Source organism: Lissotriton helveticus, chromosome 8, assembly GCF_964261635.1.
Source record: "Lissotriton helveticus chromosome 8, aLisHel1.1, whole genome shotgun sequence".
Classification (NCBI taxonomy): domain Eukaryota; kingdom Metazoa; phylum Chordata; class Amphibia; order Caudata; family Salamandridae; genus Lissotriton; species Lissotriton helveticus.
Window position 1 is genome coordinate 1651890453 of NC_136069.1, and position 19217 is coordinate 1651909669.

Here is a 19217-nt window from a genome sequence, read left to right on the forward strand (position 1 = left end):
GCTTCCTCATGGTAAAACAAGAGATAGCATTTTATTGGGTTAGCAGGATCTCTCCTACGATGCAAGGCATGCTGAATAGTTTAGCATTCTGTAGTACAAATAGCAAGATCTATTCTAGCCTGCTACCCAGCGCAGCATGCCCAAAAGATATCTGGGGCTCATATAAGGTATACATTGACACCCTGAACAATCCCTCCAACTCCCAGCCTAACTCAGGGATAGTACCCACGGGTATTGGTTAGGACATTGGGATTGCACACTGATATGTCATTTAAGGCGCTGTGCTGCATTGGTGTATTTCACTCCACCTCATTCTCGCCGAGTCAGCATCATCGATTACTCCAGGATAAGGACAACGACGAATAGAGGGTAATGATCTGCCGCTTTGATAAAACTGAAAGGGTCATTTCTACACAGATCGAGCTGTTAAGAACTGAATGGCATGTATTGTGTTGCATAACATATTGTGTTTATAATCTGACGAGATACCTTTGTGTATTACAAGGAGAGCTGGACATGATACCATTTTTATGTATGTTACATTTCCATGGAATGCAACAAATGAAACATAATGCTTGGATGTTTGATAATCAATGATAAATAAAGTTAAAAAAATAATCTACAGCTCTACATGCCAAGAACAGATGCTTATTGGGTAACATAATATGTTTGAGGCATGTGTGCTGTATATAAGCATACTTTGTATAGACTGTATAGCAGTACGTTTCCTAAAGCGGTGGCTAACCAGTGGGTGTTGCAGTGGTTTGAAAAAAAATGTGTTAGCACTGCTTGTCATACATTAGCTTGTTGACGTGCTAATGCATCCACACAATAATGTTTGGTAAATGGTTGTGGTGTGGACCATGTAGCTGCCTTACATACGTCAGCTATGAGAATGTTGCCTAAAAAGGCCATAGATGCTCCTATTTTGTGAGTAGAATGTGCTCTAGGTGGGACAGTTAAAGTTCTTTTAGCTTTAACATAGCAAGTTTGAACACAAATGACAATCCATCTTCAAATACAGGATTCAGAGATAATTTCCCTTTATGAGGTGGAGCAAAGGCAACAAAAAGTTGTTTTGTGAAAATCTTTTGTCCTTTCAATGTAATGTAATAGTGCTCTTTTGACATCAAGGGAGTATAGAGCTCTTTCTACTAGTGAATCAGGTTGAGGGAACAACACAGGTAACTCAACTGATTGGTTAATATGAAAAGCAGAGACTACTTTTGGCAGAAATTTGGGATTTGTACGAAGAACTATCCTATCTTTATGAAGTTGAAAGAAGGGTTCTTTGAACTCACTAACCCATCTAAGTTAAGTGATAGAGATTAAGAAGGCAACCTTCCATGAAAGAAATTGCAATGAACAATTGTGTAATCGTTCAAAAGGTGCGCCCATAAGTCTTGTAAGAACAATGTTGAAGTTGCAGACAGGGGCTGCTGGTACCATGGGTGGTATTATTCTTTTAAGGCCTTCCATTAAGGCTTTGATTTCTGGAACTTTAAATAAAGATAAATGTTGCCCGTTTTGAAGATATGCAGCTACAGCTGCAAGGTGTAGTCAAATAGATGAGTAGGCTAAACCTGCGCATTGTAGATGCAAAAGATAACAAATACTATTCTGTATAGATGCATCTAGCGGACCAATTGAGTTATTATTGAAATATAAGACAAATCTTTTTTACTTTGCTGCCTGTCATGCTCTAGTGGTAGGTCTCTTTACTTCTTTAAGAATGGTCATAAAATCTGGAGGTAGGTTTACATAACCAAACTGACTTCAGGAGTCAAATTTCTAGGTTGAGGTCCTTGGGATTTGGATGTTCGATTTCTCCATGGTTCTGTATGAGGAGGTTTGACGTTATGTGAAGCTTCTGATGTGGAACCATTGATAACTTCACTAGTATGGTGAACCATGGCTGATGAGCCAATGTGGGAGCTACGAGAATCAGAGTGCGAGATGTGTGCCTGAGTTTCCGAACCGAGAGGGAGAGGTGGAAAAGCGTAAGTAAATATCCCTGACCAGTTCATCCGTAGGGAATTGCCTTTGGATAGAGGGCGTGGGAACCTGGAGATGAAGTCTGGGCATTTTGAGTTCTGTGCTGTGGCAAAGAGGTTTATTTGTAGAAATCCCCATTTTTGAAAGTACGGAAGGAGAACTTGTGGATGAAGTTCCCATTCGTGTATATGTGGTTTCATTCTGCGGAGGAGATCGGAGAAGATGTTGTCCGCGCCTGGAAGGTGTTCTACCAGTAGCTGGATTTTGTAATGAAATGCCCAACGCCAAATGGTCTGAGAGAGGCATAACTGTTGTAGTGTGTACCACCGCTGTTTTTGTACATAGTATATTGTTGTCATATTGTCCGTTCGGATTAAGACAACTTTCTTTACCAGGTGAGGTAGAAATGGTTTTAACGCTAGTTGACCTGCTTGTAGCTCTAAGTAGTTGATGTGATTGTTCTGTTGTTTACAGTTCCAAAGACCCTGAACTATTAAATGTTGTAAGTGTGCACCCCATCCAGTGAGAGATGCTTCTGTTGTGAGCACAACTTTTGGAATAGGGTCAATAAAGGGCCGCCATTTGATAAATATTGTGTGTTCCACCACTTCAGGGAGCGATGAGTGTGGCTGTCTACCAACAGTAGATCTGTTAGCTGACCCTGTGATTGATTCCACTGACATGCTAAGCATTCTTGTAGAGGACTCATGTTTAGTCTTGCACGAGGCACGTTGGCAATGCATGAGGCCATCATCCCTAGTAACTGCATGAATGTTCTCGCTGAGAGATACTGGTTGTGTTGAAACCGTAGTAACACTGTTTGAAAATTCTGAATCCTGGCTGCACTGGGATACGCTAGAGCCATTTGAGCGTTTAGAAGGGCTCCCAGATATGGTTGTGTTTGTTTGGGTTGAAGATGGGCAGCAAGTGCCTGCCTCACTGGGACCTGATAAATAGATCCTTCTGCATTGACATCATGAGCTTACCGTGACATGCCTGTATCAATTTCTGCTATAGCAAGAGCAGTAGGATATAAAGACACAAACTCACACGTGGCATACATTATCCCATATAAAAACATGCAGTGCACAAAACACCATAAGCTGTGATTTTTAGGTCCTTTATTACATTGTTTTGTTCTGAATTAAGTACAACACATACAATTCTCTATTATAGCAGAGATGTGCAGTTCCTTTAAGATTAAACAAAAGTTCTGTTGTTCATTTCTTCCAGTTTGGCCATTTCCAGTTCACGCCTAGTTTAAAGCTAGTAAATAAAAACAAAACTGACAGTACCTGCCTGCATAGTTAACAATTAAAACACATGCACTTCCACCACGTTCCACAAACCTGCGGACTGAGAAACCCAACAAGGTCCCTCAACAGCAGTGCTCCGTTCATGGAGCACTACTGAATGACTATCACAGGCTAAACACGGAGGCAGCCAATGCTGGTTCGTGACTCACCAGTCATCCCTACAACCAGCAGGTTTACAGACATGTAGCACAGACTCATAGAAAGAATCGCCAATATCACTACACACGAAGAAAGAGAAAGACTGTGTATAAGTGGCAACTCCACACAGAGTGCAAAGACAATTCCTACAAACGTCCGATCTGAAAATATTTCCAGAGAAACGACAGGCACAATAATCTTTTAAAATCTTTGAAATAAAAGGAAATTCTGTTAAACTTAAAGTAGAGTATAGTTTTTTCGGGACATTACCATGGGAAAGGGGATCCTTTGAGATATCTGTAAAAGCAGCAAAGTTTAGTTTTAAGAAACAAACACCATTTGCAAAGGTACCATCTGATGAGATAGCATTACAAGACCGAGTTCTTATCTGCAAAACCCTGATGAGTGATCAACTACTAAAAACTGGTCCTTGAGATATATAGAGGTTTTTGTTCTGGACTTGAGGAGTTGGGCCCTCACAAGACTCAAGACTTGCAGGAAACATGATGAGTCTACATAGCGAAATCTCTAATCCCCAGAAAGAGGATTTCTGTTTCTCTGATAATCAGATAATCTCATCTCCTCAATGAAGTCCAAGATCCGAACTTGATGGAATGCATTACTTTTAAAAAGGTGCTCAAACAAAAAGCATTCTGAATGGAGATTCAACTCTCGTAGAGCCATGTAAGAGTTTCTTCTTGCTTTGTCAAAAATCAAACCGTGTCAGCTTCTCATCTACAGATGGCCCAAAGTACTGACTTTTGGGAAAATGTGAGCTTCTTGGCAAGGACTTACTGCAGAATGTTTCTTGCCGTAGTGTACATCTATTTGTTATCAGATTCCAATCTGATATTGTCTGTAATGGGCACTGGTGTTCCATATAGGACAAATATAGTTGCTGATGAATTAGCATAACCAACAGCTACAGAAGCCCATGTTGGATTAATTGCCAGTCCTAATTCACCCAACAAATCTGAAGGTATTGCCAGAGAGGCGGCCCTCGATTGTAGTACTCTATTTAAGTAGGCAGAGGTGTTCCAATGGAAGTGCAAGAGAGGAGTATGGTTTCATTGCAATCATGATATGGATGTCAGCTGCTATGATCCTGCCCTCTCTTTCCATGTTTGCTATTCAAGAACATGTTTCTGTCCATAAGTTATTTACCTCGCATGGATTTGACCAGGACACATTTTATGAGGCATCGGAGTTATCTGACGAGTACAGGGCTATTTTAACCACTGAGGGTGCAGTGGAGAAAACCTAACTTACTGTTGGGACTGAGGAAATATCAAGGATTTTTAATGCACCAGAAAACAGTGAGAGGGGTTGATAGATAAGCTAGCATTTTAGAAGTTAGTACACAAGATCACTGCTAGTAATGGAAAAACAGAAGTGCAGGCACCATACACTACAGCACTTACTTGCTACTGAGAACCACTAATAGTCTCCAATTAAAAGCATTGCACCTCTTATGAGAATAAAGGAGTGCAGTAATTCAGTACCAGCTCATTTTAAGCACTGCATAGGAGTGTAAAAGTGTACCTTCTATTGTTATAAAACCATACTGCACTAGAAGCGGGCAGGTAGAAGGAAATGCAAGGGGATATATTTTTGGGCTTCTTAGGAGGAGCTACATTTCACTCCAAGCCTGCGTCAAAGCCTGGGACTTACTCTTAAAATACATAGAAAGTCTAGCACTTCCTAAATGAAGTAGAGGTGAAAACAATTTAAATAATAAAAAAAGATATGAGGAGAGGCATCCAGACGAATGCATGGTCGGATCTGGTCGGATTGCCGGTGCTAAAGCAGAGGACCTTGGGGAAGAAAACGCAGACTAGATATACTTCAAGGCTTGTGACCTGGGATACAGGATGATAGAGTCATGGGAATATTGCAACTATGGATCTCTTGCCACCAGCACGGAATTGCCAATGGCATTCCCTTGGGATCAAGGAACTGGTTTTCATGATCAAGAACAGGGGGCAAAATCTGGATTCGTAATTGTATTAATCTTTGGTACGAAAAAGAGGCCACTGCCAAAATTATAATCCATATAAGAATTTAGTCAACAAAAGGGTACAAAAAAAACTCCATGAATCTGACCGTCTCATCCAAGTTTCATACAAGCACCCATCAATATGTAAGATGAGAGTGGAGGATGGGAGTTGTCTCTTGCTCAGAGAACCAGGGATTGACTTTGAACAGCTGGCTCAGTTAGTGCTAGCTTGAGGACAAGGACACATATTAAATAAGAAAAAGCAGGAAACCAGTGGGACGCGGTTGGACTACTGGGGACAGTCAGAGCTGTGCAAGAATTCCTCATTTTCAAGCTCTACATTTGAGCACCATACATACTACATATACAACTTTACAACACAAAAATCCCCAAAATTAACATTAAAAACAGTCACAGTAGTGCAATGTACATAGTCTGACAGTGTTAAAACCTTATAATTTACAGGCAATACAACAAAATATAAGTCTAATTCTTGCAGCTTTGTCACTGAGATAGGGGAGAATGTGAATAGACATCCAAGTAAGAAAGACCTGCCCTGTGGAGGCTATGGCTACAAACCCTCCCGCGGCGAGAGAGATCCAACCTAATGAAGAGGCCACTCCTGCTTTAGCCACCACTACATCATGCTCCCCATAGGTGCCATGTAGTGTTTGAGGACAGTGCAGCATAGACTTGCTCTATCCACAGTAGTGTTTGGAGGGCAAGGACACAAGAAGCAGTGTGGAGAGGTATCTCGACTTCAAGATGCAGCCTCTTCCATAACAGTGCTCTGGGTGAACAAGGCTTGAAGGACTGCGGCATAACGTATTGTCTGACTCCACATTAGTGTCTTCTCCTTCGTGCCTTTCAGAGAGGCTTTGAAGGAGATTAGAAAATAGACCAAACAGTCTTTCATTCATTTATTCATTCTGCTCATGTACCCGCTTGGTACCTGTATGAGGTCTTGTGTTCAGATATGATATGACTCAAACATTTTTCCCTATCAGACACCTTTGTACTATTGCTAGAGTGCTGTGTGAACTCACCAGCACAATAGATCGGGACAGCGCCTGGAAGCAGCTCGTTACGGCTGGAGTTCTGTAGTGTTACTGAGGGTGGGCGAACATATAGAATTAGGGTAACACACTCAGCAGCCCTTAACACATTGGAGTTATTGCACCGCTCCATTAGTTTCCCTGCACTGAAATAGTGCAGGGCAACTTCAGAAAGAAGCACCCTATCAAACAGCATGCACTCTGGTGTATATAACTATGTACTTTATATTATCTCATTAGCACATACTATCTGGTCTTCCGTATTTTGCAGTTGTGAACAATCGGAGAAGTTAACAGGGCGGAGGGCTACATGAAGGAACAAGTGAAGTCTTTAAACTTCACTTACACGATCAAACCCTCCTCACATTGTGAAATGGCAATGTATTCTGGCAGCTTGAGCTTTGGGGTGTTCAAAGACCCTAAGATGGAGGGCTGCAAGTTTGAGGAGACATGCTGAGGTAAAATCATAAACTACTGAAAGGAGAGCGCTATTGCCTGTATTCAAGTAAACAACAAGGAACTCTGATAGGGAGCCATTGCCCTATCCCCTTTTCTCCTATTCTTCACACATCCTGTATCTCCATTTCTTTGGATTTAAACTGTACCAGCAGCACCCAAATGCCCATCAGCAGCAGTGAATAAATTACTAGGTCAGTTGAAAACCCCATCCTTTCAAAGGGGATGGACTAATGAGCTGCATCAGAGAAGTTTCCTATCTCTTGGGCATGGCAGAGGACAGCCCAGGCTAAAGTCCACCAACACAGAATCCAAGAAAAATACAAACCTGGACAGAGGTCCTGCTTGTTTAGAGTCCGGATTAACACACACTAAGCTGGGAGGTTTGCTAACAGAAGGGAAACAGGATGCCTGAATGTGGGCCCGCAGCACAGTGCAGAGTTTGAAAAAGGTTATTCATGAAAAAGAAAATGGAAGGCAGGACCTAAGTGACCTGCTGCGGACTATGTGAAGGGGGAGGCGGGCAAAAACAAGGAAATCATTTGTGTGTGCAGCTTTTGAAACATCACCAATTAGGTAAGAGGCCATTATATAAAGGCACCTGAAGTGCAGAGAAATCCCCCATTAAGAGGACTCTTGGTTCACTCTAAGGCCTTTGAATGTGTGTGATATCCGGGAATTCTATAGGTCCCGCACATCGTTTGCCAGGGACCTTCTTTTTTACAGTTGGCCACCAGAGACCATGGAATAAAGTAATCAATACTACAGATGTAATCCATGAACAATTAGTGTGAGTTGCTTTGTTGAGTCATCCATTTTCTTTAAACAATCAAAAATAAGAAGTAGCATTTCCAATAAAATGGATTTGCCTCCAAATCTCACTTCCCTAATTAGACCTTCTGATTTATATTGCTTTAATCCTTTTTTATCCATCTATCACCAATTCATGGTGCAGGAATGCAGGGGAGAAACTTCTGAAACACTTCAACACTTTGAGCGTTATTCTGAACTCCACTGTGGGATTATTTTCCCAATATCCCAAATGGAAAAACAATACGTCTTGAACAAGGCTAGACAGTAAGTACTCTCAGGATCAGGCATGGTGCGTATGAGGCATCTAACCACAGGGGAAGGATCTGGGTACATCTTCCGGACAGGAGTTGGACGGTAGCAGGAGCTCTGTGTTACAGGGTCTATTACCCACCAATACATCTTATTTTCCGCTCTAACATGACAGTTAATAGAGTTGAAACAGAAGTTGTCTAACAGCACTGATGTTTCCATCACACGCCAGGATACACTACAAAAGACAGAATCTCAAGCAGCGCGTAGTCTATGAAGAAATTGGTGCTGGAGATTTTTCCTGGTGGTTAAATAAAGTGGGGGCTGCCAATGGGAGACACTGGGGGCTGTGAAGGAAGACAAGGGTTCAGGTGGAAGAGAAGGAAACGGTGCCTCCACCTAGGTCTGGGACAGTGGAGAAAAGCCATTGGTGTAAAAGACGTCACAATGTGTCTCTCTTCTCAGCAATCCTCTTTGCCTTTGCAGCATCAGGAGCATGGGATAGTTCACGGTGTTTGCGCTCCAAGGCGTTTTGGTTTGAAGGTTCCAAGAAGAGACTGAACTCCCTTTCTGACAGTGGATCCCACTCTCCTAGCAACAGAATCTGCCGGCGGTGTCGGGAGGCAAGATATGGATCCCTGGGAACGTCCATCCAAGCATTTCTGGTACCGCAGCTGGATGAAACAGAACAAATCACCAATTTAGAAGCAGCAAGAAAATTTACACTTTCACTAAGTCTCCACAGCATATATCAATTCGTCCTTTGAGAAGAGACACATGTTTGAGATGGGAGTCCAAGGAGATTCCCATCCGATGAAGAATGGTCACTTACCATACAGGCAGCCTGCACAGCTTCAGATAGGGTGGCAGCATTTGGCTCACACCAGAACATGTGGCAGCAGAAGTTCCCCGGTCCATTCGCCATGATGAAAGCGAAGGTGTGCACATCTCGACCAACACCCATAAAGGACAAGAAGCGAACACGACATTCTGAAAGAATGTCTTCCGTCTAGGGATTGAGGAGAAAAGAGAAGGAAGGAAACAGAGAGAAAGGATCCATTAGACAATGCAATCACTAAGGGTTTAGAGAATAAAACTAAAACAGACAAAAGTAGTATGTAGGATAAGGGGGTGTAAAAGTAAAATGAAACAGGAGAGTAGAGGTGAAATGGAACACATGTTAAGGACAGAAGGAATGAAAGACGAAAAAATAAAGTGCAAGGTTGAGAGACCATGGATATGGCAATTAAAGCAGAGGATTACAAACTGGAAAACAAGTGAAGCGAATAGGTGAAAGCAGAAGAAGAGGAAGGAGTGACATGAAGGTGGTTAATAAAGGAAGAAGTCAGAAGATGTGTGAAAAACGAGTGGAAGATAATACAGCTGAATGAAGAATATAAGGAAACAAGAGGACTGTGGAGTAAACAAATTATGGGAAAACAAATGAAATATCCTGGCAGGAAAAGACAAAGAAAGATACACATACATTGTCAATATCAATCTGGAACTGTTTAGTTCCAATTCCCTTGGCGCCGTAGTATAAAGAACCCCGAAAATGACAACTGGATACCCTTAGAGAAAGGTGGCTTGTGGTCTTCCCAACAAGGTAAGTAAACATTCAAAAAAGCAATTTCTTATATCCTGGCACAGTTATCAATGCCCCGATCTTTGTAAGGCAGCCCTGTTTTCCCGCAATTAAGAGGTTTTTTTTTTCCATGAGCTACTGTGTCAAATCTCAGATGTCCCCAGTGCTGACTTAAAAAAAAAATACAATCACCATACAAAAATTGTGTTTTTAACAACAACAAAAAATGTAACTAAATGAAGAGAACCTTAAACATTTCTAAAGATTTAGGGTGCTAGAAGAAAATCATGTTAGCCAGATGAAAATGAATGACATTTAAAAAAAATTGCTTTAGAGCACGACAAATGTGCCTCAAATGCCGGTTCTAGAATCTGGCATATTTTCTCATTCAAATGGCACTGTATTCAGGTGGCTTTTAGGTCTGCTGGTTTAAAGTTGAGAAACTATGGTTAATGTGTCGCACACTGCCAGCAGCAGTACAACACTTAATAAAAAATGGGTGCTAAGGTGAATTCAAAATAATAAATGTAATTACATTTAGGTGTGGAAGTTACATACTTGTAATCAAAACTGTTTATCTTGGGATATTCACAGGTTCAAGCAACAATGAATACATTTCATTATGTGTGATCCCAGAAGATCGCACTTTTTTGAGAAATATATGCCTATCTAAAAGTAATTTATTTCTATGGCAAGCTATTTTTTAAATGTAAACAAGTTTTAAAAAGTAGGCGGGTAGATAGTATCAACTTGGAAATAAAAGAATGGCTGTCTTTTAGCCCCTGCAATCCCAGTGAGGACAAATCAATGGTTTAAGAATATTAAGAAAAACATCCTATGATGGAGCTGAGGATTAAAGTTATGTAACTTTTCTTCTCCATGGACTCTCACTGATATTCATGATAAAACGGATAGAATACCAGCAACACTTAGCAATCTAGCTGTACTTATGTAGTGCAGTTTATCACCCGTTAGGGTATCCAGGCACTGGGCTGTGGGTCTTAGTCTAAGAGCGGGTCTTGAGTCCCTTCATGAAGTCTGCCAATGAGGGAGCTGTTCGAAGGGGAAGGACATGCCAGGATTTGGCGGCGAGGTGGGAGAAGGATCGACCGCCGGTGTGGCAGTGGTGGATGCGAGGTGTCTATGCAAGGGCACGGTGGACAGAGCAGATAATTCTCAGCGGTTGGTGGAAGTTCAGGTGATGGGTCATGCATGCTGGTCCTTGGCTGAGGAGGGCTTTGTAGACATGGGTCATAAGCTTATAATGGCATCTCTTCTGGATGAGGAGCCAGTGGAGGTCTCTCAGGTGCTGGATGATGTGGGTCTTTTGGGCAGATTAAGGATCAGACCGGCTGCTGCGTTCAGGACCGCCTGGAGTATTTTCATGGGTTCACTGGTGGTGCCTGCATAGAGTGCGTTGCCGTAGTCCAGATGGCTGTTGACTAGGGCCTGCGTCACTGTTGTGCTGGTAGCTAGCCATTTGAAAATTCTGGGAAGCATGGAGTGTGTGTTGAAGCAGGCTGAGTCAACAGCGATGCCCTGCCGTTTCATGGAGAGTTCGCTGTCTAAAATTATGCCATGGTTTGGGGTGGATCTGAGTTCCGATGGTCCACCAGAAGTCGTTCCAAAGGTAGGTGCGGCTGCCGAAAATCAGCACTTCTGTTTTGTTCATGTTGAGCTTAAGGCCGCTGTCTTTCATCCAGGCTGAGAAGCTCTTCATGCAGCTGTCAAAGTTGGTTTTTGTCAAGGTGGTGTCCACAGAGAGTGAAAGGATGAGCTGGTTGTCGTCAGCGTAGGAGATTATGTTGCTGTTGTGGGTTCTGATGAGGTCTGCTAGCATCATAATGTAGATGTTGAAAAGGGTGGTACTGATGGATGAGCCTTCCGGGACATCGCAGATGGTGTGCTTGGGCTGTGATGTGAAGGGAGGGAGATGGACCCTCTGTGTGCACCTCATGAGAAAGGATGCCATCCATCCTAGAGCGTCGTAATTGATTCCGATCTGGTGCAGTCGTCTGATGAGTGTGTGGCGAGAGACGGTGCTAAAAGCAGTGGAAAAGTAGAGTAGGATCAGGGTGGCTGATTCTCCTCTGTCGCAGCGATCATAGCAAAAAAACTGCATATCACCACGCAGAAAAGAGGTGCACAGCTGAGAATTTACTGGTATCTAACCAAACATGTTGGCAGACTGTATCTAGGCAGGAGTGTCTTATGAATGGGTGTACTATATTGCCATGTAGCTGTCCCTAGATGCCAACTCCGACATTTCTGCGAATAGTTGAAGTAGCCTTTTACGCTAGCCAAATGAATCCTAGATGTTCCTGAAACTGATCTGTTTGTCTTTTGTTATCAGATATTACACAGTATACAATTAATAAAGCCATGCATTTCTTGGTTTTACCATTCCTGTACAGACGAGGAAATAAACAAAATATTCTAGTTGCCCTTCACTAATCAAGGAAATATCTGGGATTCTTTCATACTAAGGGCGTGAAGGGAATTTTCCTGCTGGACAGAAAATGTTTGTGTTAGATCCCATTAGGTGAGAGGTGGGGTGGAGAGGACAGGGCTACTGGGAGTAAACCATAGCATAGTTGTGGTAGTTTGCTTCATGTCTAGGGGTCTACTTATTATGGTTCTGAAACTGGCCCACATTCTGCACTTAACCTTCAGGGTTGAGAGCTTGAGCAGTCATAATCTTTTCAACAAGGTAGTGTGGAGGTACAAGAACACAGAACTCAGCAGTCAACCAACAGACCCAGTAATATGCTGTCCAGGCCAGTGGTTTTCTTGTAAAAATATTGGCACTTTTATAAGACAGCAAAATGTAATTTCCACAGACAGGATTGTGGTTAGGTTGCAGGGTTCTTCCAACACTATGGGTTACAGCAAAGTTGTCAATCTATGGCTCTCAACTGTGGTCCCAGGCCAGGGATGCCAATTCCTGCCCTACTACAAGAATCCAGTACGACGGTTGTAGTTACCACTCTTCTACAGGGAGGTGATACTGTGAGAAAAGAATTGGCAGAGGTACAAGTACACAATTTGGTTATGCTGGTGATCGCCAAGTACAGGAGACCTGTAGGTCAGTTAAAATTGTATCCTGCTAAGGAGTTCTTGAAGGCACTTGTGCCAGATTTCAGTATGCAGTTTTAGGGTAGGCACAGTCTGTCAGACAGCGTCTTGTGTTGCATAATCTTTCAAAGCTCTGTTTGTGCTAGCTGCCTTCGTGCTGCGCCTTTGAGGTAGGTCACATGGTAGAGTCCACCAGCAGCATGAGCATGGTCATGGCAGCGACCCTATTATTAAGTTAAAGTTGGAGTTGTGGCACGGCAGGCTGGGAGTCAGAAGTCATCTTTTTCTGGACAGTTACGGACTCAGGGCAATCAAGGAACTCCTTGGCTGCAGCAGCAGTGATGTCTGGACATACAACTGCTCATAGGCAGCAGCAGTCAGCTCCCCAAGTTTGTGGCAGATGCCTGATGGCATGCGGGTACTCAAAGTTGATGCTGCTCCACGTGGTTCCCAAAATGAATCTCATCGGAAGTCTGGGATATCGCTCTCAGCTTTGGTCTGTGCTGATCACCATCCGGAACACAAGTCGGTTTCTTCTGGGTGCTCCACAAGCCAGGAACATGACTGAGACAGACTGTCCTTCCCTCCATGATCAGGATGGCAGGGTCTAAGCTCTAGGCAGACCACAGCTTTTCCAGGAAGCTGTGCAGTCTTCCAGTGATGCCTCCTTACCAGTGGGAGACTGGCTGTTATGCAGACATCAACCATAGCCTCACAGCAGCTCTTCGAGTACTCTGTGGAGCACTCCCTTCTTTGGTCAAGGCGAACTTGGATCCTGGAACAAAGAGGGGTGGTAAAGTCCCTCTTTTATACTCATTTTTGAGACCGGCGATGTGGATCCACCATCTAAGGTCCTGAGAGCTAGTTTTACATGGTTACCTTTTAAATTTAATTTTCTGATTGTAGCGCAGACACAGACTTTGAGCAAAGTGACGGCTCTCTCATCAGGTAAGGATAATGCCGACTCCAAGCAGATCCAATAGATGGGCATGATGAAGTGAGTAGTGTCTGCAACTGGCTATCAGCAGCCTTTATAATGTAGCAATCACAGACAGCCAAAAGGGCAGATATTGCCTAGAAATTGCCTTACCTTAAACAACAATGAGAATAAGTAGGGTGTTCTTTATGGTGTGGCTGTGTGACCTCATCATGTAATACACTCCCCAAACCCCTTTAAGGACCCTTCGGTTTTGTTTGTCAAACCTTCAGCTCAACCTTGGGTAGATGTGGCAATAAGCAGCACGCCTTACACAATGGAATAAGTGTAAACAATTTAAATAGCACTAAAGCAATTGAAGAAACAACAAGAAACCAAAGAAATCCAACACCAATATATAAAAATAGAATTTCTTTATATATTTTTAGAGACCACAACCAGAGCGTTCAGTTAGTATAGACTTTAAAAGGTATATGAAATCACAGCATTCCACTCAACCATGAACAAGCATTGGCAAATTCAACAAATTTGACACTCGGAAACTTTTTGAGTACAAAGTTGAGCAAATTGTAATGAGGGCGGTTAGAGCTACTTGGTGCGACCACCTCCATCATAGAGCTAGTCAGGGGGACTAGCAAGGCCCTCAAAACAGTTACAGCCACAGAAGTAGTAGTCTTCAAGTAGTTGCAGGCACTTTATCCCCGTCCAATGGATTCCTATGAACATGATACCGATGGGGAGGGTACAGAATGCTTGAGAATGGTCAAGGATGCTGTGAATGTGACATGGTCGACGGGGGACCACCTGCAGGGACCCATCGGCCCACTAAGGTGATGAGGGGGTCATGGACACAGGTTTTGACATCCCATGAGGTCCTCTCCGGTCTGACCAAAGTCCAGTCATCACAGGACTACCAATCGTCTGGTGGTGCATTCACAGCCAAATCCTTTTCAGGGTGACCAAGCTGCACTCAGAAAACTCTCCGGGATCCAGCAGACTTGGGTGCTACTTCTGAACGTTGAGTCCTAGACCCTGGTGGTGTACGATGGCGGGGAGCAGCGATTCAGGAATCTGGGCTACCATTCGCCCTTAACAGGTTTTTTCAGCTGTTTCCCTGTGCTGTGAAAAGGAGGCCAGTCGGTTGACCCTTGGCGTCTCCTTGCTTTGGCAGGGCTCTGGAGGGGACTTTGTCTTGTCAGTAAACAATAATGTGGACGTTCCCATTCGGGGATCCAAAAGTGAAGATGACAGATTGTCATACACAGGAATGATTAAAAAAATAGTAGGATTTTTAAAAGAACCCTCACCCACCAACCTAGTTGGTGGCATGCTTCATCATTGGGTTCGCAGCTGGGCTGCCGAACACAACCCAGCTGTGCTGCGACGCCTGAATTACTTTGTCTTGTCTACATGAGCAGGACACAGCAGGCAAAGTCCCCCCCTCTCTTTCGCTAGCCACCAGGTGGGTCTAACGTGTAGGCCCTGGGTACCATATACTAACTAGGGGCTAACAGGTAGGTTAGCCTATGATAATTTGGTAAAGCCAATGTAACATACACGTTTTGGGGTCAGAGCACTAGCACAGAGGTCTGGTTAGCAGGCTTCAGTGCACTCTCAGAGTCAATAAACCAGCAGCATCAGTCGAAAAAAACCTATGGGTGACCATACAAAACAAGTAATTTCCTTACAAGGCCCCCACTTCAGACGAAAGGTGACGTGCCCTTGTCCTGGTGGTTATCATCTACGTAGAAGAAACTAGAAAAGCTGCCTGCACTGGCATGGTCAGTTCCAGGTCTGTGTTCCACCGTGAAATCCATCCCCCGTAGGGAAATAAACCACCTCAACAACTTGGGGTTCTCTCCTATCATCTGCATCAACCATCTGTGTTCAGTTTGAACTCTAAAGTGAGTCCCAAACAGGGAGAGTCTCAGCTTTTTCAGGGACCAAACCTCAGTAAAGACGTCACTCCCAATAGCACTCCAACGCTGCTCTCGAGGGAGGAGTCACCTGCTAATGAAGGAAAGTGGTTTATCCTGGCTCAAATCATTTACCTGCAACAACACTGGCCCTATCCAATGGCCAGAGGCATCTGTCTGAACAATTAATTCCTTACTGATTTCAGGTGCCTTCAGGACTGGTGTTGAGCACAGAGCTTTCTTGAGGGTATGAAAAGCCTTTTCACACCGCTCAGTCTAGATGACTTTTCTGGGTTGCTTCTTTGAGGTTAGTTCGGTTAATGGTACCACTATAGGACCATATCCTTTCAGAAATCTCCTGTGGTAATCAGTCATACCAAGAATACGATGTCAGAATTATCTGGAGTTTGGTTTGAAGAGGCTGTACATGGCCTCCACCAACTTGGTGGCCCAAGCACACAACAGAGCCTTGTTCTGTCTGATACTTACTTGCCTTGACAGTCAGGCCAGCCTGCTCCAGGGCCTGTAGTACTTCCTGGAGGTGGAGCAGGTGATCCTCCCAGGTGGAAATGAACACAGCTATATCATCATTATAAGCTGCACTGAAAACTTTCAAGACCTGAGAGTACTCTAATCACCAGTTTCTGAAGGTGCATTTGTCACCGCGAAAGGGCATCACTTTGTATTGAAAGTGGCCTTCAGGTGTCAAAAAAGCAGACTTCTCCTTGACATTTGGTGTGAGGGCTACCTACCAATAACCTGATGTTAGGTCAAAGGTACTCACATATTTTGCTGCCTCCCAACCTATCAATGAGCTCATCAGCATTGGGTGGGCATCAGTCTTGGAAATTGCACAGAGGGCCCAGTATTCCACACAGAACTTCACCTCAAGGTTCCCTCCTTTGGAATTGTGCTTGGACACAAGAACCACTGGGCAGGTCCATGGCTCTATCATCCACAGCGCCAACATCTTGGCAACCTCAGCTTTGACGCTGGTCTTTACCTGATCAGACAACTTGTAGGTTTTACTTTTGACAGGTATGCTGTCACCGGTGTCCACATCCTGGGTACTGTATGAAGCTGGCTCTGTATATGGCATACCACTAAGTGGTTATACAGTGCACAGATTTCAGAGATTCTCCGAGAAGTGTACAGGGCTCAATCTAAACCCAAAGTGCTCTATTTTTGGTAGGGTGGAGAGCAGCCTTAGGCCTAACACAAAGGAGTGTAAGACATTTGTTATAGACAGTGACTAATAAATTACACACAACTCAAAGAGGAGATCCACATCAATTTTAGAAAAATAAGCTTATTTCAATATTTATTTCAAGACCAAGATGTTCGCAAAAAGTTAAATACGGTTTTCATGAAAAATACTTTACACTTTAAAAATTAGACAGTGTAATTTTCAGGCTGTGCAATGTTAACTTATGAAGGAAAACAAGAATGCAGTTTTTGCAGGTAGGTACTCGACTTCCAGATTCAGTCTTTGGTCAACACAAGGCAGGGTTCAAATCGGTTCCAAAAGGGTGCAGAGGTCAAATTCGAGGTTGGGTGCCCAATGCTAACCAATGGAGACTGGGGGTACTCGTAGTCGCGCTGCTCACAGGGTTCGATCTCCTAGAGTTCGGGGACAGACGGGAGCAAAGTCTGTTTGTGACACTGTTAGTATTGACAATCTCGTGCACTTCCTCAGGCAGGATTTGGCCCCCTAAATGACAATTCTCAGGAAGGCTTAATTCGCAAATACTTTGTAAGATATATAACTTTGATGTACATGGATCATTCATGGGACAAAGGTTGGGTGGGTTTTCTGAGCAGGCTTGCTCATATGGAACACATTTAAGGTCTGTTAGAGCAAAGTCTGCAAGGGACAGAGGACTTTGTTTTGTCTGAGAAGATATCGGCACATATTTTTTTAATTGTTTCTCCTTAAGTTTTTTTATATTTCTTATGCATTTGATTTTTTACAAAAATGAAGAAAAATGTAAAGCAACTCCTTCCATCAAATGCAGATATCATGAAGTTGACATGTAAGAGCAGTCTGTGAGTGTTATCTTCATTATCATCTCTTCTTGGTGTCGGACATCTTTCTGGAAGAAAGACTAGAATTGAGGTACACCATCTAGGTGACTGATTTGTAGGGTTGCAGTGGGTCTCTTTGGGTGTTTCTGAAAGGCAGTGGAGTATGTATCTCTTGGTATTTACATAGCGCAACTGGAAGAAACAGCGCTGTACATTACGTGGGATAAATGAGAGAAAAGAGTACATCAAGTTGAGATTACACAGATGCAATTCACACACTGCATATTTTGCACAGAGCGATTAAGTGATTTCCCTAGATGCACACAATATGAAGTCAAGCACCGAAACCAGTATTCAAACCTGGGTACTCCGGTTCCAATGTCAACAGCTCTAGCCGCCAGGTGACAAACTGGGAATGTGCTTTGTCTTTTAACCTCATGCGTGCGGCGCATTTTACCACCGTACGCTGAGTTTTTTTAAAACCCGCGTTACATGACGAGCTCAGCTCGTCATGAGCGTACGACAGGCGTACCTCATGACGAGCTGAGCTCGTCATGAGCGTCGAAGGGGTTAAGCTTCCTCTGGTAGAGCCATAGATTTAGTAATCTACATCAAAGTTTACTTTCATACATGAGCAGCCTAGAAAGAGGACTCCGAACAAGGTGTTCTTTTAATCAGGTGCTAAAGGGAGTAACTAATAGTTTCTTACCTGTCGGTGTAGTTTTGTAGCTTGAAGATCTTTCTGGATTCACTATGCTGTGCATATTCCGCAATCTGGTGGTTGGGTCTGGAATCGTAGTATTTTTTCTCTTTTTTTTCCTTTTTCGTAGCCCAGGTGGGCGTCGACGTCCCACCATTTGGTGTACCTTCAGTGACGTCGGCATGCTTCCGGCAGAAGCTACCACCCTTGGGCGCCATCTTCGGATTCTTTTTTCTGTCTTTTTCTTTTCTGCGTTTGTAGTGAATCCATGGCTATGTTTGTTAATCCTTTTTTCAACGTAATTCTTTTCACGTATCTTGCTTTCTTTTCTATGTGTTTTTTCCCTTTTTTCCAGCCTCATCTTTCTGGCGGAGGCGGGTGGGTTCGCTAGTGAATCCAGAAAGATCTTCAAACTGCAAAACTACACCGACAGGTAAGAAACTATTAGTTTTGCAGCGTGAATCTTTCTGGATTCACTATGCTGTGCATAGATTTTGTAGCGGTTTTCGTTACTTTTGTGGCGGTTGGGTGGAAGATGAGCATTGGTTGTTGAATATATGTTGAAGCACCTTTTGTCCTACTTGTGCATCTTTGTTCATTTGTACATCCACGCAATAGTGCTTAGTGAACGTGTGCACTGAAGCCCATGTTGCCGCCCGGCATATGTCCTGAATTGGTGTGTTGGCCAGAAAGGCAATTGTTGCTCCTTTCTTCCTGGTCGAGTGGGCCTGTGCCCCTCCTGTTAACTCCTGGTCCGCTTGCTTGTGGCAGGATTGTATTGTCTGTCCGATCCATCGAGCTATGGTGTTTTTAGTCACTGGTTTACCCATGTAACTGTTTGCGAAGGATACGAAGAACTGTTTTGTCTTCCTGTGTCCTTCGTCCTTTCAATGTAGTGCATCACTGCCCTTCTTGCGTCTAGAGTGTGGAGCGCCCTCTCAGCGCTTGTAGTGGGGTTTTG

General features: G+C 43.5%; 1 protein-coding gene across 5 annotated transcripts in view; it reads right to left on the reverse strand.

Annotated features, from left to right (window-relative positions):
* Positions 1-3099: 3099 nt before the first annotated feature.
* APBB1 (amyloid beta precursor protein binding family B member 1) overlaps positions 3100-19217 on the reverse strand; it is a 295415-nt gene continuing 279297 nt past the window's right edge. For all 5 annotated transcript variants that reach the window (XM_078658717.1, XM_078658716.1, XM_078658720.1 and 2 more), the window contains 2 exons: positions 8851-9027; positions 3100-8692 (listed from right to left, as the gene is read on the reverse strand). In XM_078658717.1, coding sequence (XP_078514843.1) covers positions 8525-8692; positions 8851-9027 — 345 coding nt within the window. In that variant the 3' untranslated portion in view covers positions 3100-8524. The remainder of the gene's footprint in view (positions 8693-8850; positions 9028-19217) is intronic.